At 35.7% G+C, this 24,343-nt stretch overlaps 1 protein-coding gene across 2 annotated transcripts in view; it reads right to left on the bottom strand.

Moving 5' to 3' along the window:
- Positions 1–24,343, bottom strand: part of ZC3H6 (zinc finger CCCH-type containing 6) — a 63,867-nt gene that overhangs the window by 4,002 nt on the left and 35,522 nt on the right. For both annotated transcript variants that reach the window (XM_035001060.1, XM_035001061.1), the window contains 8 exons: positions 14,457–14,706; positions 11,992–12,125; positions 7,128–7,244; positions 6,383–6,494; positions 5,558–5,667; positions 4,899–5,152; positions 2,664–3,160; positions 1,914–2,147 (listed from right to left, as the gene is read on the bottom strand). In XM_035001060.1, coding sequence (XP_034856951.1) covers positions 1,914–2,147; positions 2,664–3,160; positions 4,899–5,152; positions 5,558–5,667; positions 6,383–6,494; positions 7,128–7,244; positions 11,992–12,125; positions 14,457–14,706 — 1,708 coding nt within the window. The remainder of the gene's footprint in view (positions 1–1,913; positions 2,148–2,663; positions 3,161–4,898; positions 5,153–5,557; positions 5,668–6,382; positions 6,495–7,127; positions 7,245–11,991; positions 12,126–14,456; positions 14,707–24,343) is intronic.

Below are 24,343 nucleotides of genomic sequence, written 5' to 3'. Positions count from 1 at the left end.
ATAGGTAAGATGATCCAAATCTGACCCACAGAAGGAAGATGCTATTTTATTTTGACTTTCATATCAATATATTTCATAAGCAATCTTAAATCCTTTTTGGAATGAGAATGAATATAGAACAGAAGGAAAGCAGACCAGTAGAGATAGGCCAAATGGAAAGGAGATATTAGATAAGAAATGAAAGTTATCAGCTTTTTATCAAAGGACAGATTAAAGTTATAAGGGCATTAAAATTTATAAAAATGAACATAAACACACAAAAAACCTAGCTGTTCACTACTAGGTATTTACCCCAAAGATACAAATGTAGTGATCCAAACAGGCACCTGCACCCCAATGTTCATAGCAGCAATGTCCACAATAGCCAAACTATGGAAAGAGCCCAGATGTCCATCGACAGATGAATAGATAAAGAAGATATGGTGTGTGTGTACACACACACACACACACACCATGGAATATCATTCAGCCATCAAAAAGAATGAAATCTTACCATTTGCAATGACATGGATGAACTACAGGGTATTATGCTAAGCAAAGTAAGTCAGAGAAAGACAATTATCATATAATCTCACTCATATGTGGAATTTAAGAAACAAAACAGGAGAGCATAGGGGAAGGGAGGGAAAAATAAAACAAGATGAAATCAGAGAGGGAGACAAACCATAAGAGACTCTTAATCAAAGGAAACAAACTGAGGGCTGCCTGAGGGGAGGGAAGTGGGGGATAGGGTAACTGGGTAACGGGCATTAAGGAGGGCACGTGATATAATGAGCACTGGGTGTTATATACAACTGATGAATCACCAAACTCTACTTCTGAAACTAATAATACACTATATGTTAATTAATTGAATTTAAATTAAAAAAAAAAAACCTAGCTGTTCAAGATTTTTCCTGGATACGGAGAAAAAACCTTCATAAAACATCACCAATTATATTATTACACTACAAAATTTAAATCCAGAAAAACTGTAATTTTCTTGTTTATGAAAATGTAAACTTTTCTAAGACTTTATAGAAAGATTATCATTAAAATTGTTTTTTCTTAAAGTTAAGTTTTAGCACTTTAAGGAGCAAACATAAATTGTACAGGAAATTAACTTATTAGGAATCCCTCATTTCCCTGTGATGTTAAATAAATGAAGAGTTAGTGCTACAGATGTTTATATAATAGCTTGGAGCTACCTCATGTTATCTAGTTTTACATATTTATAAATTTTATGCTTAAGAGTGGGCAAACGGGCACCTGGCTGGCTTAGCTGGTGGAGCATGAGACTCTTGGTCTCAGGGTCATGGGTTCAAGCCCCACGTTGGCCATGTAATTTACTTAATAAAAAAATATATATATATGCAAAAAAGAAAGTGGGAAAACACATCAATTTTGTAATTCATAAGAAGAACTGGATGTATTAAGCTTTCTCTCCTTAACTGAATTAACTAATTGCTGTATACTTATTGATATCAAAAACACTAAGGTAAACTTGAGGTTTCCACATAATCTTTTATATTAAAAATAATATTCCTTCATAATATAGTAGAATCTTAAGTATACAGCTTATGCCCATAAAAACTTCTCTAATAACTGAATCATTTTAAACTTGGGCTAGAAGTCAAAATTCCTGAACTGGAAGATGTCTGGTTCCTATTCTATTTCTTTTTTCCATAAAAAGGACTTCAGCCCAGGCCTCACACTATAGCTTCAGATATCACTGCTTCAGGTCAAACTCTTTGCAATTAATTACTAAAGCATTATTGGCACTGGAAACCACAATCAATTCCAAGCAGACACAAGCTACCAGGTAAACTGGAAATAGAATAGATAGTTCAGAGGAACTCATTTTTTAACCTATTCAAGAGCATTTCAGGAACTGAGTAATCCAAAGTAAGAGGCTATCATAACACCTGACACACCTTCTTCCTTGCTTGGTGCCCTTTGAGGTTGGGTGCTGCTTGGTTCATCTTCTTCTTGGTACTTCTGAGTAAGTCTGACAAAAAGAGCTCTCTGCACTGCAGGGAGGAGGCCTGGTGCAGGCAGGGGGCCATGGCCTGTTGTGTTGCTGCTGCCGTCAGATCCACTTGCACGGTTAGGGGAGTCTTGAACAATGGTTGGCTGATGCTGGGCAAAGTCAACATGCCACATCCCATCTATACACACAACACAGAAAGACACAGACACTGATTTAGCACAGAACTCCACTAGAAATTGAATTATAAGAAATTATAAGAAATTGAAGCTTTAATAATAACTACATTTGATTACCAAATTATGTAATTGTAAATATTTTTTTAAAGATATTATTTATTTGAGAGAGAGAGAGCATGGAGGGGAGAGGCAGGGGCAAGCAGACTCCATGCTGAGCGTGGAGCTGGACGCGGGGCTTGTCTCACGACCAGGAGATCATGACCTGAACTGAAACCAAGACTCGGACGGTTAACCGACTGAGCAAGGCAGGCGCCCGATTGTAAATATTTTTTTAAAGCTATCTAAAGTTCTGGTGTAGCAAATGTTTGGTTAAATTTAAAATATATTTTATAGCTTCAATTTCATTACATTTTACTTAGCTTTATTAAAGACACACATTCTTATCATGTTTTTAATGAAAAATGGAGAACTCCAAAGATTTTAAATTAAAAATGAGTTATTTGAAAAGGTAAACTTACCACCAGAGTTATTGGGTGGCTGAAAATTATGTACAGCATGCTGTGAATAGTAATTATCATAAAATTCAGCTGGGTTTTGTAGGGACTCATAACTGGTGTTGAGCTGCATTTCACCAGTACTTTGCAGGTATGAGGAACCTGGAGAACAGTGATTCTCTCTAGGTACTTTCATCATATGTTCTGGAAAGCCCGAGCAATGGTAAGCACCACTCATACTCGGTGGTGTCAAAGGTGCATCTGGTTGAACAAGTACCCCAGCTTGACTGTGAGGACCTAAAATTCCAGGTGGAGCAGGTGGCAAAGGTGGGCTGAGTGGCACTGCTGCGCATGGATGATGTCCGGGGGAGCCCGGGTGCATCACAGGACTACTGTGTCCCTGAGACATATTAGGTCCAGGACCTGGACTTGATCCAGAACTATAGATATGTTGAGGATGTGGGCTGCTTTCCTGAAACTGTGGTCCTGGTGGTGAGGTACTGTTATAAAATGCTGGTGGCCTGTAGACAGAAAGAATAATATTTCTTAGCTCAAAGAAAAGAGGCAAACAAGAATGTTATATTTTTAAATATGTATTGGTTAAGTGTGTTTTTCTATATCAGAATGTGTTTTTGTTTTTTTTTTTTTAAAGATTTTATTTATTTGACAGAGAGAGAACACAAGTAGGCAGAATGGCAGGCAGAGGGAGAGGGAAAAGCAGGCTCTCCGCCGAGCAGGGAGCCAGAATGTGGGGCTCGATCCCAAGACCCCAGGATCATGACCCAAGCCGAAGGCAGCTGCTTAACCCACAGAGCCATCCAGGCGCCCCCAGAATGTGTTTTTAAGAAGCAGTTTATTCTACATTATCTCTAAATGAAAACACCAGTATAAGCATCTTGCCTTCATTTTAGCCCACAGTCTTAATTGACACCATCAGCTGTTCTAAAGCTTACAGATATTTTGAAAAATACAGAAAAGTACAAAGATAAATAAGAATCACCTCTAATCCTGCCACCCAAAGATACATTTTTTGATTAGTTCTCTCCTAGAATTATTCTAGGCATACACAGACCTTTTTTTTTTTTTTAAAGATTTTATTTATTTGACAGAGAGACACAGCGAGAGAGGGAACACAAGCAGGGGGAGTGGCAGAGGGAGAAGCAGGCTTCCTGCAGAGCAGGGAGCCTGATGTGGGGCTCGATCCCAGGACCCTGGGATCATGACCTGAGCCGAAGGCAGCTGCTTAACTGACTGAGCCACCCAGGCGCCCCCACAGACCTTTTTTTAAATATAACAAAATTAGAATTGTATATATATATACACAATTTATATATACAATTTATATTATATAGAATCTATATATATAGACAATTCATATTATATATAAACTATATAAACACACAATTTTTCAATTTCTCATCAATTACTGCTGGCATATAAAAAGACCTTTAGATTTTGATTGTTGTTCTTCTTTCTGGACATCTTACTAATTTAATTACTATTTCTAATAGTTTTATCAGTTGATTCCTTCAGGTTTACCAAGGGAAACCGCCCAAATAATGAGCTGCCTCTCCATTTCTAACCTTTTATCTACTATGTCTTTCTCTTTTTGCATTGGGTAGGATCTGATCTACAATATTAGCCAAACAGTGAACATACCTGTCTTCTTGACCTTGACAGAAATAATTTTAATGGTTCACATTAACTGTGACATTTCTTGTTCCTCATTTGCTGAGATCTCATTGCTTTCCTGAGTGTTCAGGGTTAAAATAATCAACAATGAGACTTAAGGCCCAAGGGCACATCCCTGGGAAAGGGCAGCAGGACTGGAATGGTGTTGTTAGAAAATGCAAATCTGGATGCAGCTTACCCAAAGGTTTTCCTCTAATAGCCCAAGGAAATACTTCTCTAAAAGAATCAAATATTCTGGAAACATGCTAATGCCACTATTTGAAAATGTTATCAATGTCGAATGTAGCCTCGTAATGAATTGGCCAACGTCATCCACCTGGCAGTGTCCTTCAGGGTTACTATGTGGAGAGGTTTCTGAAGCTGTTAGGGATTCCATAGAGAGAAGCACTGATGGCATGCAGCAGAGGGCAGAGACAAAGAGGAAGCAGGAAGAGCAATCGGGGTAAATGCCAGGTATCTGCTATCTCTATCTAAGTTTAACTATATGATTAACATGGAATACAAGTTAGTTTCTTAATAAGAACTTTTAGGGGGAAAATGATGCCATTTTTGAAAATTTTAACTTACTTCTTCCCAATCTTATGTGCTAAATCCACAGTAGGTTTTACAACTATTTCAAAAAGAGATGGGATTTTCTTGAAATCATCAGAGAGATCGGTCTGAAAATCATCTTCAGGATCAGAAAAGGGAAAATGCTCTGGTGGGGTTGGCAGAAGCCCAACTCCTGGAGGTGGTTTGGGAAGAGGAGTTATGCCCCGTTTTCTAAGTTCTTCTAATTCTCGTTCATCTTCATTTGTGGCTTCTTCTTCAGTGTTCAACACCTAAAAATGATCGGCAAAGATTACTATTCCAAAACAAGCTTTCTTCCTTACATTTAAAAACTGTGAAGACTTCAATAAACCAGTTTTGTTATTAGGAAAATATCATTTTGAAGTTAAAATGGTCAGAGAGTGCTAACTCATTTTTGATAATGAGGTTCAAAGTGGTAAAGGATATTTCTCAAAGTACATTAGCTTTTTAATGGCAGAACAAGAGTAAGAATGATTCTTAATTCCTAGTCCAATATTTCTGCTTTTCTAACACACTACATTCATAGATTAAAACATAAAATAACAAATCCTTGATTTCTCAGACTTTTATGAAATACGATTTATAAAATATGATTCAAGTCAAATGAATCTGTGGTGAGACCTAACAAATAATTGAAGTGCAAAAATATTACTTACTTTGTCCAAAAGTTTCTTTGTTTCTTTAGTCAGATCATCATGTGAAAATTTACAATTGTCTCCTTGGTAACATTTTGCTCCACTATGATAGAACTTACACGGAAATTCATGTAAATAAAAATATTAAGGAAGAGACTAAGTAAAATCAAACTCTAATATTTTTAAATCCAAAAACATAACTGTGCTGAGTCAATAAGGCTGTATTACTATATATTGTACTGAATTTTTTACAATCATGTCAGTTTAGACAATTTAATTTTTAAGATGAAATATTTCAATTACATAGCAAAACATTCAAAGATTTTAATTTTCCTTACTATATTTAGTTAGAAAAATTTTTAAATAAAAAATATAATTGTTATAGCAAATACTATAGTATGTCAATTATGTAAATTCCATTACTTTCCACAATAAAAATTGTAGACAGAGCAAACAAATTTTGTAGCAAGAGCTTATATTAATAAAGAAAACAAAAGGGCTCAACATGTCATGTTAAAGTCAAATATCCCAACATGAAAACTATAAGCCAAGCTACATCATGATTTTGAAAACAAATTTTGAACTTCTAAAGAAAATACTAATTCCAGAAGTTTATTGAAAAATATGCCATCTTCAGGTGGTTTACGGTTCAGGGAATTCCTGTAGGGTTTTAGGAAATTTATTACTGTAATCAGCACTTTGACAGATTAAGAGAAAAAAATCGTATGAACATAGCACAAGCTATTTTAAATTTAAAACCAAAGTAGGTTTTCTAGGGATTTTGAAAAACCTCAGTAATATTTTACAACCTCAATATTTTGATTTACACCTTTTAATAAAGGATATTATGCATATAAATGCAGTTCTCTCCTTTGGTACAATATCCTTGTAAATAAAATTTGCAGATCTCCTTTCTCTTCTCCAACTCTGCATCATGATCAAATTTACACTGATCTCCCTGTCACAAAAGAGAAAAAAGAAAGAAAGAGAAAAAAAGAAACAACTGAGTTTTTTCTTTGGTGTTCCATGGTGGAATTGTGGCCATATCTTCAGTGTTTAAATAATGATCTAATAATAATTCAAACAATCCCTTGGAAGTCTTGCCCAAGACAGTGGATGTGGCTATGTGCAGAGGCAGCACGGGGAGCATGGCCTCAGAGGCTGCTGCCTGGGTTCCACCAGCACTCATCATTTCTAGTTGAGCTACTGTGGGCACTTATTTAACCTCTTGGTTTGGCCATGTTTAAAATGGGGATAATAACAGTAACTACTTCATAGGGTTGCTGTAAAGATTAAAAAATTTAATATTAATAATCTTTGAACAGTACTTGCCACGTAGCATTATGTGTTTGTTAAATAAAATCTGAGTTCAACAAATTATATTACTGTCCCAGAATATAATTAAATGAATTCTGATGTACAGTATTTCCATAGATACACTTTGAAGATACGTTTTGAAGAACCAGCTTTATTATTACAACTGTATGAGAAATGGAAAAAAAAAACCAAACTAACCACCCCCAAAAAAGACTTTACATTTTAAAGATTATTTTGGAAGTTAAAATGATTTATGATACCCCCCAAAATTTACCTTAATACATCTCCCTTCCAGAAAGTATTTACAGATTTGTTTTCCTTTGTGTTCCACTGTGTGCTGATTAATGAATTCCTGAGTCATAACCTTCCATTTTTTCCCTGGTTTACTATACTGTAAGAAAGAAAAAAATCACTTGAATACAACATATGAAATACTATGTACTAAAATGGATAGTCAAATGGATTGGGAAAGCAGTACAAACTACTATTTAGAGTGGTCAAGAGCGGGCATTCAACACTATACACTTATTTGGAGAGATTCGCTTCTCATACACTGCTTACTGCTACTACTGGTTGCAAAGAACCCTCCATTTTAATTAGGCTGTACAACTACTTTTTAAAAATAAAATTATGAAAAGCTTGAAAAATAACAATAATACTCTGTTGGCAAAGATGTTAAATGTGCATTCTTGTGATTGTTGATAGCTATGTTATAAAAGATTGATAATATCCATACTGTTTGACACAAAATTTGCACTTTTCAGGAGTATTCTGAAGGAATTATCGGGGAGGCACACATACATTTATTCACAAAAATTACTGCAGAATTACATGATAAAACAACAAACAAGCAGACAGACACCTAGAAATACGCTACACATCCCAAACAATGAGACCAGTCAACTACATTATGATGCAGATCAGTGTAGATTAGTATGAAATCATTACAAATTGATGAGATGGAAAGACAATTTAGGGACATAAGAAAATGTTCACAGTACTTTAGTAAGTGGAAAACTGATCTGAATTTTATAATAATAAAGACAAAGAAAAAAGACTAAAAGAATATAACCCCATGTTTAAAGTGTATGTCTCTAGATGGATCTCCAAAAAATTAAAGATATTTTGCATGTGTGGTTATTCTGTACTTCCTTTAGGAAAAAAAAAAGAGGATGTATTTCCTTTAACTTTTAAAAAATAACAAAAAGAAGTATATGGTAGAAAATCTCACAGCCCTACCTGTTTTCCTTACTTTCTCCTTAGACCTCTATTCAACTTTTGCTATGAGTACAAGAAGATTGAGTAACAAGAGTAGGATGCTTAGCCATGCTAAGGACTTAGATTCATGAGCTCTATAAAATAGCACTGTTTTACAAACACCTGGTATGCACCATGCTTTGTATATAGCAGGAGCTCACAATAAACTATTTGCTCTTCTAATTTGATTTGTTTCCCTTTCCTTCAATTTGCTAAGGAGATGGGAGAACAATACACAACCTACTGAAAATAGGAAACTGCCTCAGAGCAAACACTTGAGGCAAAACATGGCTAGACTTAAATCTGATCCTCAGCGTTTGCATCTGAAATATATGTTTTACTGTAAGAATTCTGGGGAAAAAAGTACAAAAATACCAAGAAAACAGATAATCCTATAGGTTCTTTTAAAAAATAAAAGTATACCCAAATTGCCCCAGGAAAAACACAATGAAATTGCTTATACTATTCTTGATAGGATCATTTAAAATGTCTTAAATTTATGTAAATTTGACTCGCAAACATTTTCTATTTCCAGGCTCATTTAGAACAAGTAGATATAAATGACCAGCTCACATATGCCTTCTGTACAAAAAATGGTGGCTATAATAAAATAGGAAGCCAAGGAGAATGCATTATACAAAATCAATAGGCCAACTTGGAGAATATAACTGAAATTGAAAAGTAAAATATTCGGGGCGCCTGGGTGGCTCAGTTGGTTAAGCGACTGCCTTCGGCTCAGGTCATGATCCTGGAGTCCCGGGATCGAGTCCCGCATCGGGCTCCCTGCTCGGCAGGGAGTCTGCTTCTCCCTCTGACCCTCCCCCCTCTCATGTGCTCTCTCTCTCTCTCATTCTGTCTCAAATAAATAAATAAAATCTTAAAAAAAAAAAAAAAGAAAAGTAAAATATTAAGTAATCACCAAAGAAAACCCAAAACCACCCTGAAAAATGCACCAAGTTGTACCTCTATTTCATCAATAACACATTCTATGTTACTTTCTAATGATGTGCCTCATTGTTTTAATAGAGGATAGTCGGTTTTTTTGTTTGTTTAGTTTAGTTGTTGAGTTTAGTTTAAATGAGTAGAAAGTATATCAGTATCCATAACCATGAGAAACCTAATTATAATCAAGATATTCTAGAAAATCTAAAGCAGCTTTAACAATAAAATTTTAGGACAAAATAACATGCCTAAAAGATCTGATCTTTTAAGTCTAAGCCTATAGAAGCGACACGAATGTCCTCTACCCTAAGATCTCATGTAATATAAGAGTTGGAAGAACCACAGAAGTCATTTAGTTCATCAGCCTCACTAGACAAATGTGAAAAGTGGCTATTAGAGAAATTAGTGACTTGCCAAGGGTCGTATGGCAAGTTAGCGGTCAGGATAGCTAGGACCCTTTACACTGTATCATACTACCTCTAAGAAAACACAATTCAACAAAGAGGGAGAAAAAAAAGAAAGAGGGAGAGAAAGGAAAGATGGAGAGAGGGAAAACTAAAGTACCTATTTGTTATTTTAAAATGTATTTACTCTAGAAGATGTATTACATTGGTATAAGGAACAAGAGCATAAAATATGTTTTAAAATATATAAGGAAGAGGGAATGAAAAGATTTGCCAGCAAAATAATATGTATTTACAGAAAATGTAATAGCTGTTATAAATACAAAAAAATTAAGGGAGGTTTTATGGCCAACAGAATAAATAAGTCCTTCAAATCTATCAAAAATTTACTTGTTCTATGACCACACAGAGTTTTCAAGACAGTTCGTGTGGACATGCAGGCATCTGTGAATTTATCTGGCTTTGGGAGGATCTCACACTTCCTGGAAAGGATGGTAATGGATCTATGTTGGCCACTCTAGCATGTTCACTCTACCCTGGATAGGTTTCCCCCAGGCCACTCCTGAATATGAGCTACTTGCTTGGGATCTGGCACTCTCCTGGTTGTTTCTGGAATCATAAGAAATCTCTCTTGACAGCCAATAAACTGACACAGTTGATAACATTTTAATCTTAGTAAGCAAAAGGAAAAATATTCTAAATCTGATGAATGCAAAAGAAATAATTTATTCTGATTTTCTATAACATGATAAAGAATCTTTTAGTTGCAATCCAGATCTGTAAACATGTTAGTGCTTGAAGGTCTCCTTAGAGTTAATTTAATACCATACTTTCATTTTACAGATTAAGCAAATTAAAGCTCTGATTCAGGTAGTAACTTGTTCAAAGCCACACTTTCTTGGAAGCTAATTTTTTTTCCAAGCATAGTGTGTACCTATTGGATATAGGAGAAAGCTTACTTTCAGATAGCATTCATATTAATTTGGTCTAGGGAAAGCAGCACACTCTAGAGGAATGTAGGAAGATGGACAGGTAGGTTACAATCACTCAGAAATTCTAAGCTTGTTTCCAAAGCTGCTATTCCATGGAATAGTGAATGGCTCAATGAATGTTAATAGATTGGGCAGGAGTGGGGGGAAGTTCAGGGTCAAGTAAAATATGAAAACAATGGATTGAACAAAGTAAAACAGGCTTTTTTTTTTTTTAAGATTTTATTTATTTATTTGAGAGAGAGAATGAGAGACAGAGAGCACGAGAGGGAAGAGGGTCAGAGGGAGAAGCAGACCCCCTGCTGAGCAGGGAACCAGATGTAGTACTCGATCCCAGGACTCCAGGATCATGACCTGAGCTGAAGGCAGTCGCTTAAACAACTGAGCCACACAGGCGCCCTAAAACAGGCTTTTCTATATCTAACTTGCAAGAAGCCTTTAATACATTAATGTCAACTGAGAATCCCCAAGAGTAGACTGGCATGTGCTGGGTTTCACAAATTTATTTGGGCCTGAACTTCTTTTTTTAGGTCATACCTATTAACATCTCCCTAAATAGTACACTAAGGAGTACATATTAAGAAATCTTTGCCCCTTGGGGCACCTGGGTGGCTCAATCATTAAGCGTCCGCCTTCAGCTCGGGTCATGATCCCAGGGTCCTGGGATGGAGCCCCACATTGGGCTCCCTGCTCGGTGGAGAGCCTGCTTCTCCCTCTCCCTCTCCCCCTGCTTGTGTTCCCTCTCTCACTGTCTCTCTCTCTGTCAAATAAATAAAATCTTAAAAAAAAAAAAAGAAAGAAATCTTTGCCCCTTATCTTTAAACCCAGACATCAGAAAATCAAGCATTTTCACATTACAATATATTGCTATCCCTTTGCTCTCATCTCACTCAAGGTCGTAGCTTTTAATAACCTACCCTTGCTCTGTATAATTCAATCAATCTTACTGGAACAGTGGCAGAATACTGGATTTGGACCACTTTAATCCCAAGAGTTGCAACAAGGCTGAAATGTACATGTTCAGAATTCAATTCAACATATATTTATTCACTATTTACTATACCCAAGGTACACAAATTCAGCTTTCCAACCATTTATAGTGCCTTTTCTTCTATTTCACTGCTTTCAGTTCTAATAAGTTAATCTACCGCTACAGTATCTCCCTTCTTATTAGCCATGCTTCATATTGAGCTATTAGCATTTTATTGCCCTTTGCGTCTGGGGAAGATGACTCCTAGGAAAGTAAAGTACAACAGAGAACTACTAGAATCACATTTTTGCTTTCCGACATACCAGTTTTATTTTGAGGTGCTTTCAAACACATTAATTTTATTTCAAGGTCACCTAAATTTGCATCTCTATACTAGTATCTTGACTAATTAAAACAATTCTTTTATTTCTTTTTTTTAGAATCTATTTATACTCATTTGATCTTAGCTGGAAATTTTTCATTTACTAGGAAAGGAGCATTAAAATCACAATGCTTTCTTTGCAGCCAAATAGGTTAAAAGATGGAAAAGCTCTCCTCATTATAAATTCTCAGTACCTCTTGATAGTCATCCATTCCTGAAAAAATATTAGGCCCTTTATTGGTTCTTCCCCCACGGTCTTTGCGTTTGATTTTCTTCGGCAAACCACGTCCACGACCAACATTAAAAGTTTTAACCCTCTGTTCAATACCTAAAAGAGTTAAAATGTACTTCAAATATTATAGAAAAACAACACACCTGTCAACCTATCAGTTTATAGGGAACAGCATATTTTAAATAGTCTATAATATACAGTGCATTTTTTTTCCTTCTCTAGATTCAATGAAAAAAAAATTAATTAAATCTTTACATTTTACTTTCCAGGTAGTGCTTCTCATTCTTTTTTTTTTTTTTTTTAAAGGATGTTAACAATAAGGAGGTCAAGGCACCAGAATACACATGGCTACAGAAGTCAAAGCTAGTTTTGTTCTTTTCAATTTTCCTTTGAATAGGAAATAACAAGGCTTTCTGTTTTTAAGGGAATTAAATATTATATTCATCCTTAAGGAAGACATTGTGGTTAATTTGACCAAATTGAGTTTCTAGTGATAATTTTGAGTAGGTATCACATATATTTCCAAGTAAAATTGATACCTTTTACTTTTAAAAAACTTGGCATTTAAAAGTATCTAAAATTGCAAAAATTATGTATTAGGATGGCAAGTTACTATATAGAGTCATTTCTCATTTTACCAAAGTCACATCAAACTAATACATTTTCTTATGTATTAAGTGTTCTTAAACCTACAAAACAGCAAATAAATATATGAAAAAATGTTTTACTTCATTAAAAGAAATAAAAAACTAAAAGTTTAAAAATAACATACCAATTTTTATCTCAAAGAATAGTGTTGGTATGGATTTGGAGAAATTGGCATTTTCACATACTGGTGGGGTGTTATAAATTGGTCTATCAACTTTTTGGAAATCAACTTGGTATGTGGATAAAAAATTTTCAAATGCGTGGCTATATCTTTTGATTCAATTCTGCATTTCAGAATTTATTCTTAAGAAAAAATATTTGTGAAGATGCTCTTTGAGACATATATAAATATATAGGATTAATCACAGAATTAAAAAAAAATGGGTGCAACTTAAATCTCAAGTGATTACGATCACACAAACCTAAGAATCTGTTAGACACATTATGGTATATCTATTTAATTGAATAGAATGTTAGCATTAAAAGCTACTCATTAATGTAAGAACAATACAATTCATAGTTAAGGGAAAAAACAAGTTCAACAGTATGCATAGTTTTTTGTTAAAAATAATTGCCAGAAAAATTCTGGAAGAATGTACACCAAAAATATTAATAGTAGTTATTTCTGGGTGTAGGGATTCAAATTATTTTTGTTTTATCTTTGATCTTTGTTATTGTTTCCACACACAGAAAAAGTTATCTGCATTTGACCATATATTACTTTCATAACTGAGGGGGGAAAATGAATGTCAAAAATAAAAGAATACTCAATTCTTTAACAGAACAAACAGGAAGAGCTTGAAAGAGAAAACCCCAGGTGGGAATGGATGAGCAAAACCTCTCTATGTTCCCTTATTCCCCAAGTGGAATGATTCCTGACACCACTATGTCTAGACTTCAGGAACAAACTTAACTAATTACAATAGCATATGCACAGACAAATTCCTTTCCTTTTTAGGTCAGCAAAAGCCTGGATTCATATTTTTCAAAGGAATTTTGCTAGGAAATCAAGAAAAAATAAAGTCATAAAAATAATCACATTTACTCATAACTGATTCCTTTTTTCAACAATATAGAAAGTATAGTAACATTGGGTTAGGGGCTCACTCCTTCACCTCAGCCTCATCTTGCTCCAGTTTTCTTGAAGCAGACATTGAGTGGACAATTTGTAAGGTTGATTTGACTTTTATGTGACCCATAGTTTCTATGGCAACTTGCCCTGGTCTCTCCAGGGATCATGTGCCTCAATACAGCAGATGAAGTGATGATCACTCGAGAAACTTCTTAGTTTATGTTCTTATTTCCAATCTTGAAGGATATCCATAATCCTAAGTATAAGTACCTTTGCACAGCAAAGATGATCATCATCTTTTAAAGTCTAATAAAAGAATAGCTCCCCAGAATTCTGTCTTTACAGGTCTAAAATATAAAGCAATGCGCAGAGTAACAGAAACAACTGAAAAAGGTAAGCCATTTTTTCAGTATACTGGTATCACCGTACAAGGAAAGGGAAAAAACATAATGGGAAAGTTGTTTTACATTTTTATATACTTTTAAAATATTAGTGTATCTTTCTAATTCAAATATGAAGATATCATGCAGACTGAAATATTCGTAGATGTTTGTCCTCAAAATCTATAAAATAAAGAAAAACAAATTCAGGAACCATGGGAATAAGCTGATCTTGAGAAGGGACTAAGAAATTTAAGTTGTTACTCCATAGCTGCCTGTTGTAATAAGGCTCTCATATTCAAAAAAGACTGGCAATTTCATACTTACCTTGCTGAGCTTTCATTCTTTGTTTTTTCCCTGGTTCTTTAGAAAATGATGATCCTAAAGCAGTAGTTGAGGTTTCTTTAGCTTGTCTGTATTGTTTCAGCTGATTGGCAAAATCTTCCTCTGTTTCCTGACTGTAGGTACCAAAGTTGTCATCACTGTACGTACTGTACTCATCATATTCTTTACTTTTAAATTTTTTGTTATGTTGACTCTTCTTTGATGTCATGTAGCTTCCTGATAAGTGTCCATGCTAAGTGAAAATGGACAATCATTATCAGGATTTTTCAGTTAAATAAATGAATTGATAGTAATACAGGACATCTTTTTTCCCTCAGAAATTTGGAGAAAGAAGGGGAAGACAGTTGTAGTTCTAACTCTTGGTTAGTACTTGTCTATGACAGTATTTAAAGCTAAAGTATTTAAAGTTCAAAAAGCTAAATGCTACTCTGGTATTATTAAACATTCTAAAGTTCATAGATCTTGCTGGTGAGTGTGGTTTGTTCACTTTTTGTTTTCCATGTCCCATGTCTCGATATATGAGTATAAAAGTATACTCAAAAACCCACACCATTATACATGAATTCCTTCTCCAAAAAATACAGTCTTTTTGAAAATATGGAAAATACAGTAAAATAGCTTGAACTGGAAAAAAATATATATTCTCCTAATATTGTCCCAAATGACAAATTTAAGCATTATAATTATACTTAATTAAAAAAAAATGTGTGGAAATTTTAGAAAAAGGAAATGTTTATATCTGAGGCCTAACAAGGATTTCCCTAAAAGTTAAAAACATCTAGTGAAAAAATTGCTCATTAGGAAATATTTATTATACTATACATTATTAATTTTATTAATAATTTATTTTACTAAAACATATGAAAACTAAGAATATACTTTAGTCCTACAATTTTTTTTAAAGTAGCATGGAACCTAATGTGGGGCTTGAACTCACAACCCTGAGATCAAGACCTGGACACTTAATCAACTGAACCACCCAGGCACCCCTAGTCCTACAATTTTATTTAATGATAGTATTCAATTCCATCTCTATTCACTAAAATATTTGTATTAGTTCAGTCATATCTTCTGTCAAGTGTTTTTAAAAGAAAGAAAGAAAAAATGCACCTAATTACAGTTTGAAGATCTAGCAAAACCCAGACCATGACTCATCTTCAGCTTAGCACATTTTAAATATAATATAAAAATACTGTCTGCCCTGGCAGATTACCAACATGAAACTATGAGTTTTTAATAAAATGCAGGGAAATATTAAGATCTTTTCAGTAATTATAAAATAGAGAAAAAAATACTTAACTAAACATACCAAGAAAATCCATTAGCTCATCAATTTTAAATTTTAAAGATATTGTATTAGGTTTCTGACTTACTTTGAGCAGTGTTTTTGTTTTTTTAAAGATTTCATTTATTTATTTGTCAGAGAGAGAGCCCAAGCAGGGGGAGCAGCAGAGGCAGAGGGAGAAGTAGGCTCCCCACTGAGCAGGGAGCCTGATGTGGGGCTCGATCCCAGGACCCTGGGATCATGACCCAAGCCTAAGGCAGACGCCCAACTGACTAAGCCACCCAGGCGTTCCTTGAGCAGTGTTTTAGAAATTTTTTTTGTTGTTTGTTTTTAAAATCAATTGTTCTCATCTAGCACTTCAGAAATTCAGAAAGGGATTTATAATTGTAGCCAAAAGGCAGTGTTTCTGACATTTTTAATAAAGAACTATGAAAATAAAATAAAAAATAATTACTTAGATTAAGGTGAAGATTAATTAATTAGTTGAATGATGTCGACTTTTCCTCTTATTAAAAAATGTGATTCCGGGGCACCTGGGTGGCTCAGTCGTTAAGCGTCTGCCTTCGGCTCAGGTCGTGATACCAGGGTCCTGGGATCGAGCCCTGCATTGGGCTCCCTGCTCGGCGGGAAGCCTGCTTCTCCCTCTCCCACTCCCCCTGCTTGTGTTCCCTCTCTCGCTCGCTCTCTCTCTGTTGAATAAATAAATAAAATCTTTAAAAAAAAAAAATGTGATTCCATGACATGCTAGACCAGATGGATTTAATAGATATATTCAGAACATTCCATCCTAAAACAGAGTACACATTCTTTTCAAGTGCACATGGAACACTCTCCAGAATAGATCACATATTAGCTCACAAAACAAGTCTCAACAAATTCAAAAAGATCAAAGTTATACCATGCATCTTTTCTGACCATAATACATTATGAAACTAGAAACCAATCACAAGAAAAAATCTGGAAAGAGCACAAATACATGGAAGTTAAATAAGATGCTATTAAACAATGAGTGGGTCATCCAAGAAATCAAAGAAGAAATAAAAAAAATACATGGAGACAACTGAAAATAAAAACACAATGGTCCAAAATCTTTGGGATGCAGCAAAAGCAGTTCTAAGAGGGAAGTTTATAGCAATACAAGCCTACCTCAAGAAGCAAAACAAAACAAAACAAAAAACTCAATAACCTCACCTTATACCTAAAGGAGTTAGAAAAAGAACAAATAAAACCAGAAATCAACAGAAGGAAGGAAATAATAAAAATTAGAGGAGAAATAAATGATACAGGAAACTAAAAAAGCAACAGAACAGATCAATGAAACCAGGAACTGGTTCTCTGAAAAGACAACAAAATTGATTAATTCTCTAGTCAAACTCATTTAAAAAAAAAAAAAAGACTCAAACAAAATCAGAAACAAAAGAGGAGAAATAACAACCAATACCACAGAAACACAACAGACTGTAAGAGAATAAATATTATGAAAAATATGCCAACTAACTGGACAACCTAGAAGAAATGGATAAATTCCTAGAAACACATAACCTACCAAAACTGATCAGGAAGAAAGAGAAAATTTGAACAGACTGATTACTAGCAATGAAATTGATTCATTAATCCAAAAACTCTCAATAAACAAAAGCCCAGGATCCAGATGGTTTCACAGGTGAATTCTACCAAACATTTAAAGAAGAGTTAATACCTATTCTTCTCAAACTTTTCCAAAAAATAGAAGAGGAAGAAAAACTTCCAAATTCATTCTATGAGGCCAGCGTTATCCTGATTCCAAAATCAGATAAAAACACCACCAAAAAAGAGAACTACAGGCCAATATCTCTGATGAATATTTATGCAAAAATCCTCAACAAAATATTAGCAAACCGAATCCAACAATACATTAAAAATATCATTCATGACATTCAAGTGGGATTTATTCTTGGGCTGCAAGGGTGATTCAATATTCACAAATCAATCACTGTGATACATCAGATCAATAAGAGAAAGGATAAAAACCATATGATCATTTCAATAGAAGAAGAAAAAGCATTTAACAAAGTACATCCATTCATGATAAAAATCCTCAACAAAGTAGGTTTAGAAGGAACATACCTCAACACAATAAAGGCCTTATATGAAAAACCCATAGCTAACATCCTCCTCAATGGGGAAAAACTGAGAGCTTTCTCCCTAAGGTCAGGAACAAGACAAGGATGTCGACTCTCACCTCTTTTATTCAACATAGTACTGGAAATCCTAGCCACAGCAATCAAACAAGAGAAAGGAATAAAACGCACCCAAATTGGTAAGGAAGAAGTAAAATTTTCACTATTTGCAGATGACATGATACTCTAATGACTCTACCAAAAAACTACCAGAATTGATAAATGAATTCATTAAGGTCACAGAGCCTACAAAAATCAATATACAGAAATCTGTTGCATTTCTATACACTAATAAAGAAGCAGCAGAAAGAGAAATTAAGAAAACAATCCCACTTACAGTTGCACTAAAAATAATAAAACACCTAGGAATAAACTTAACCAAAGAGGTGAAAAATCTGTACTCTGAAAACGATAAAACATTGATGAAAGAAATTGAAATTGAAGATGAGGGGTGCCTGGGTGGCTGTCGGTTAAGCGTCTGTCTTCAGCTCAGGTGGGATCAAGCCCCACACTGGGCTCTCTGTTCAGCGGGGAGTCTGCGTCCCCGCCCCCCATTCATGCTTGCCCTTTCTTGCTCTCTCCCTCTCTGAAATAAATAAATAAATAAAATCTTAAAAAAAAATAAATTGAAGATGACACAAACAAATGGAAAGACATTCCATGCTCATGGATTGGAAGAACAAATATCATTAAAATGTTTATACTACCCAAAGCAATCTATAGATTTAATGCAATCCCTATCAAAATACCAAGAGCATTTTTTACAGAACTAGAATAAACAATCCTAAAATTTATATGGAACCACAAAAGACTTCGAGTTGGCCAAAACAATTTTGAAAAAGAAAACCAAAACAAAACTGAGGTATCACAATTCCAGACTTCCAGTTATATTACAAAACTGTAGTAATCAAAACAGTATAGTACTAGCACAAAAACAGACACATAGATCAATGGAACATAATAGAGAGCCCAGAAATAGTCCCACAATTATATGGTCAATTAATCTTTGACAAAGGAGACAAGAATATGCAATGGGAAAAAGACAGTCTTGGGGCACCTGGGTGGCTCAGTTAGTTAAGCGTCTGCCTTCAACTCAGGTCATGATCCCAGGGTCCTGGGATCGAGCCCCACGTTGGGACTTCCTGCTCAGTGGGGAGTCTGCTTCTCCCTCCCCTTCAACCCCCCCCCCAACTCATGTTCTCTCCTGCTCGTTCTGCTTTCTGTCAAATAAATAAATAAATAATCTTAAAAAAAAAAAAGAGAGAGAGAAAAGAAAGTCTCTTCAACAGATGGTGTTGGGAAAATTGTGGACAGATACACGCAAAAGACTGAAATTGGACCACTTTCTTACACCATACACAAAAACAAACTCAAATGGATTAAGGACCTAATTGTGAGACCTGAAACCATAAAAATCCTAGAAGAGAGCACAGGTAGTAATTTCTCCGACACTGGCTGTAACATCTTTCTAGATGTGTCTCTTGAGGTGGGGGAAACAAAAGCAAAAATAAACTGTTGGGACTACATCAAAATAAAAAGCTTCTGCTCAGCAAAGGAAACAACGAACAAAACTAAAAAGACAACCTACTGAATGGGAGAAGATATTTGCAAATGACGTATTTGATAAAGGGTCAGTATCCAAAATATATAAAGAACTTATCAACTCAACATCAAAAAACAAATCATCCAAAAAAAATGTGATTCATTAATTCTTCAATGATACCTTTAAAGAGTATGAATTTTTCTCTCAGATTAGATGCTTGTTATAAAAACTTTTCTTTTTTTTTTTTTTAAGCAGGCTCCACGCCCAGCATAGAGCCCAATGGGGGGCTTAAACTCACAACCCTGAGGAGCAAGACCCAAGCTGAGATCAAGAGTCGGATGCTTAACTGACTGAGCCACCCATGTGCCCCCAAAACTTTTAATTTTTTTTTCAAGATTTTATTTATTTATTTGACAGTGAGAGAGAGAGAGAGAGAGAGCACAAGTAGGCAGAGCAGTAGGCAGAAGGAGAGGGAGAAGCAGGCTCCCGGCCAAGCAGAGAGCTTGATGCAGGGCTTGATCCCAGTATCCCGGGATTATGACCTGAGCTGAAGGCAGATGCTTAACCAACTGAGCCACCTAGGTGCCCCAAAAACTTTTAATTCTTTTTTTTTTTAAAGATTTTATTTATTTATTTGACAGAGAGAGATAGCGAGAGCAGGAACACAAGCAGGGGGAGTGGGAGAGGGAGAAGCAGGTTTCCCGTGGAGCAGGGAGCCTGATGCGGGGCTCGATCCCAGGACCCTGGGATCATGACCTGAGCCGAAGGCAGACGCTTAATGACTGAGCCACCTAGGCGCCCCTAAAAACTTTTAATTCTTAATATTAATTTAATTCTCTGATTTTTCACAGCTTTTACAAAAATAATCTCCATATTCCTACTTTTTAAAATATAATTATCCCTAAACTTTCTATTTATACCCCTAGCTAGTTTTCCCAACTGCAAATATTCCTAATAGCCCTCTAATGATGCAAACACCACCCCCCCCCCCCCTCCCAGGGCTCCTTCTGCAGTGAAAGACTCTAATGTTTGAGTCTGGGCATCACCCATGCAGTGCTAGTGCTCCACTAAGCACTAAATGGATGACATTACAGGAGCAGCCCCAGTTCTCTAGGAGAATATCTCCGTATGTTTCATATGTTCATCATTTGGAACGAACAAAATGCATTCATCAGCAAGGATCTAGCAAGTATTTTTTAAAGCCTTCCTGCAAGAAGATAACAGAAATGAAAAAGCCTGTAAGTTCTACACGTAGGATACAGTTTCTCCAATCACTCTGCTGACTAATTATGAGGCTATATTCTTGGCTAGAATGTCTGCAGGGCAGACTGGCTTTCTGTAAAATGGAAACTGGTCCCACAACAATCACTGTAAACATGAAATAAGGGAATGGGAGGCCTTGAACAAGGATAAGGAAAAGGGAAGATATACTAACTCCTCAAATTTAATAGCTAGATGTTAATACTATATTCTATTTTTGGCCTAAATTATAGAAGTTATACAGCAGGCATTTGTTATCTAGGAAAACAGAAGTTTTAGGATGTACTTAGGGTACTTTCTAATCTCAGTGAGTCAACTCTAAAACATAAGTGGAGGAAATGGTACTGAACTTTTTCTCCTAGCAGACTAAATAATTCAGATCAGTTCTCCTCCTAAAAAATATACAAAAGATAGACACAATATTTTTTTAATCCACTGTAAACATCAGAGAGCTATCAACGTGTGAGGGATTACTGGATCATTAATATCCATGGAGTAGATGAAAATCATGAGAAATGAGCAGCATCTGGAGCGGTTTTTGCTCTGAAAGCATCAGCCCGGCATGAAAAATCAGCTGAAAGGTTCAAGAGCACTTCTGACTGCCCCTTTAATCTATGGGAACAAAAGGAGAAATCCAGAGTCTAGAAAAAATAGAAGCCTTAGTAACCCCCACCCACCAGTTTTGGGTCAATCTCAAAACGTGGGTCAGAGGCTACAGTCCAATCTATCTTCAAACCCTGAAGTTAGAATAAAGCTTGTAAGGGTCACTAAAAATTTGTCAGGAGCAAGTAAAAATCCTCTCTGAAGGAAATTAATATCATCTCAGGCCTCAAATTATTTCTACAAAATGCACTGTATTTTGCAAACACAATGCTCAGCACACAATACAAAAGCAAACAAAAAACCTAGTCATATGAGGAGATAAGACTGGCATGAGGAACAGCTAAAAGCAACCAGTAATAGAAACAGACTCCAGATATTGAAATTCATGTGACACAGATTTTAAAATATCTGTACTTGTTATTTTCAAGTAAATGACATGAGAGGGGCGCCTGGGTGGCTCAGTTGTTAAGTGTCTGCCTTTGGCTCAGGTCATGATCCCAGGGTCCTGGGATTGAGCCCAGCATCGGGCTCCCTGCTCGGCGGGAAGCCTGCTTCTCCCTCTCCCTCTCCCCCTGCTTATGTTCCCTCTCTTGCTGTGTCTCTCTCTGTCAAATAAATAAATCTTAAAAAAAAAAAAAAATGACACGAGAGTTTTAGCAGTGAACTGGGAACTATAAAATTAAAGATTTGAAAAAAAAAAAAACCAAATTTCTAGATCTGAAAAACACAAACACTGGAATTAAGAACTTAATAGATGGGTTTAATGACAAATTAGACCCTCTAAAGAGAAGAGGAGAGAAGAAAGGTAAAGGAGAAAACAAAGCATATGCAGTAAAATGTTAACATTCTGGGAATCTGGGTGAGAGATATACAGGAGTTCTTTGTACTATTCTTAGAACTTAGAAGCTGGGGGCAACACGTTGCCCGATTTCAAGCTATATTACAAAGCAGTGATCCATCAAGACAGCATGGTACTGGCACAAAAACAGACGTATAGACCAATGGAGCAGAACAGAGAGCCCAGATATGGACCCTCAGCTCTATGGTCAAATAATCTTGGACAAAGCAGGAAAGAATGTCCAATGGAAAAAAGACAGTCTCTTCAATAAACGGTGCTGGGAAAATTGGACAGCCACATGCAGAAAAATGAAACTCGACCATTCTCTAACACCATACACAAAGATAAACTCAAAATGGATGAAAGACCTCAATGTGAGACAGGAATCCATCAAAATCCTAGAGGAGAATATAGGCAATAACCTCTTTACATCAGCCACAGCAACTTCTTTCAAGATACATCTCCAAAAGCTAGTGAAACAAAAGCAAAAATGAACTTCTGGGACTTGATCAAGATAAAAAGCTTCTGCACAGCAAAGGAAACAGTCAACAAAACAAAGAGGCAACCCACGGAATGGGAGAAGATTTTTGCAAATGATACTACAAAGGGCCGGTATCCAAGATCTATAAAGAACTTCTCAAACTCAACACCCAAAAAAACAAATAATCAAGTTTAAAAATGGGCAGAAGACATGAACAGACACTTCTCTGAAGAAGACATACAAATGGCTAACAGACACATGAAAAAACGTTCACCATCATTAGCCATCAGGGAAATTCAAATTAAAACCACATTGAGATACCACCTTACACCAGTTAGAATGGCAAAAATGGACAGGGCAAGAAACAACAAATGTTAGAGAGGTTGTGAGAAAGGGGAACCCTCTTACACTGTTGGTGGGAATGCAAGTTGGTACAGCCACTTTGGAAAACAGTGTGGAGGTGCCTCAAAAAATTAAAAATAGAGCCACCCTATGACCCAGCCATTGCACTACTGGGTATTTACCACAAAGACACAGATGTAGTGAAAAGAAGGGTCATATGCACCCCAATGTTCATAGCAGCAATGTCCGCAATAGCCCAACTGTGGAAAGAGACGAGATGCCCTTCCACAGATGAATGGATAAAGAAGATGTGGTTCATACATACAATGGAATATCACTTAGCCATCAGAAAGGATGAATACCCAACTTTTAAATCAACATGGATGGGACTGGAGGAGATTATGCTAAGTGAAATAAGTCAAGCAGAGAAAGTCAATTATCATATGGTTTCACTTATTTGTGGAAAATAAGGAATAGCATGGGGGACATTAGGAGAAGGAAGGGAAAAATGAAGGGGGGAAAATCAGAGGGAGAGATGAACCATGAGAGACTATGAACTCTGAGAAACAAACTGAGGGTTTTAGAGGGGAGGGGGTGGGGGGATGGGTTAGCCCGGTGATGGGTATTAAGGAGGGCACGTACTGCATGGAGCACTGGGTGTTAGACGAAAACAATGAAGCGTGGATCACCACATCAAAAACTAATGATGTACTGTATGGTGACTAACATAATAAAATAAAATTGAAAAAAAATAATAAAGAGGGCACATACTGAAAGGAGCACTGGGTGTTATACACAAACAATGAATCATGGAACACTACATCAAAAACTAATGATGTAATGTATGGTGATTAACATAATAAAATAAATAAAAAAAATGACACCAGATTGAAATTCAGATCTACACAAAGGAACAAGAGCATTGGAAGTGAAATGTGGGTAAATATAAAATATCATCCTTTTTCTTTTCTTAATTTCTTTAACTGAATTTTTGAAACAAAAATAATTACACTGTATTTCTAGAGATCTATAATAGTTTAATGACAATAAATAATTATAATGTTTAAGAAAATATGAGTCAGTTAAAACAAATGTAATGTTGTTTATACATACAAATTTATTTTTTATTTTTATTTTTTTAAAGATTTTATTTATTTATTTGAGAGAGAGAGAACGAGAGAGAGAGAACACCTGAGAGGGGATAGGGTCAGAGGACGAAGCAGACTCCCTGCCGAGCAGGGAGCCCGATGCGGGACTCGATCCAGGGACTCCAGGATCATGACCTGAGCCAAAGGCAGTCGCTTAACCGACTGAGACACCCAGGCGCCCCCATACAAATTTATTTTGTCCTTCAGAGT

Source organism: Mirounga leonina, unplaced genomic scaffold (genome assembly GCF_011800145.1).
Source record: "Mirounga leonina isolate KUSES-001 unplaced genomic scaffold, KU_Mleo_1.0 Mir_125, whole genome shotgun sequence".
NCBI lineage: Eukaryota > Metazoa > Chordata > Mammalia > Carnivora > Phocidae > Mirounga > Mirounga leonina.
The sequence above is the reverse complement of the archived record's forward strand: the minus strand, read 5'-3'. Positions and strand labels throughout refer to the sequence as shown.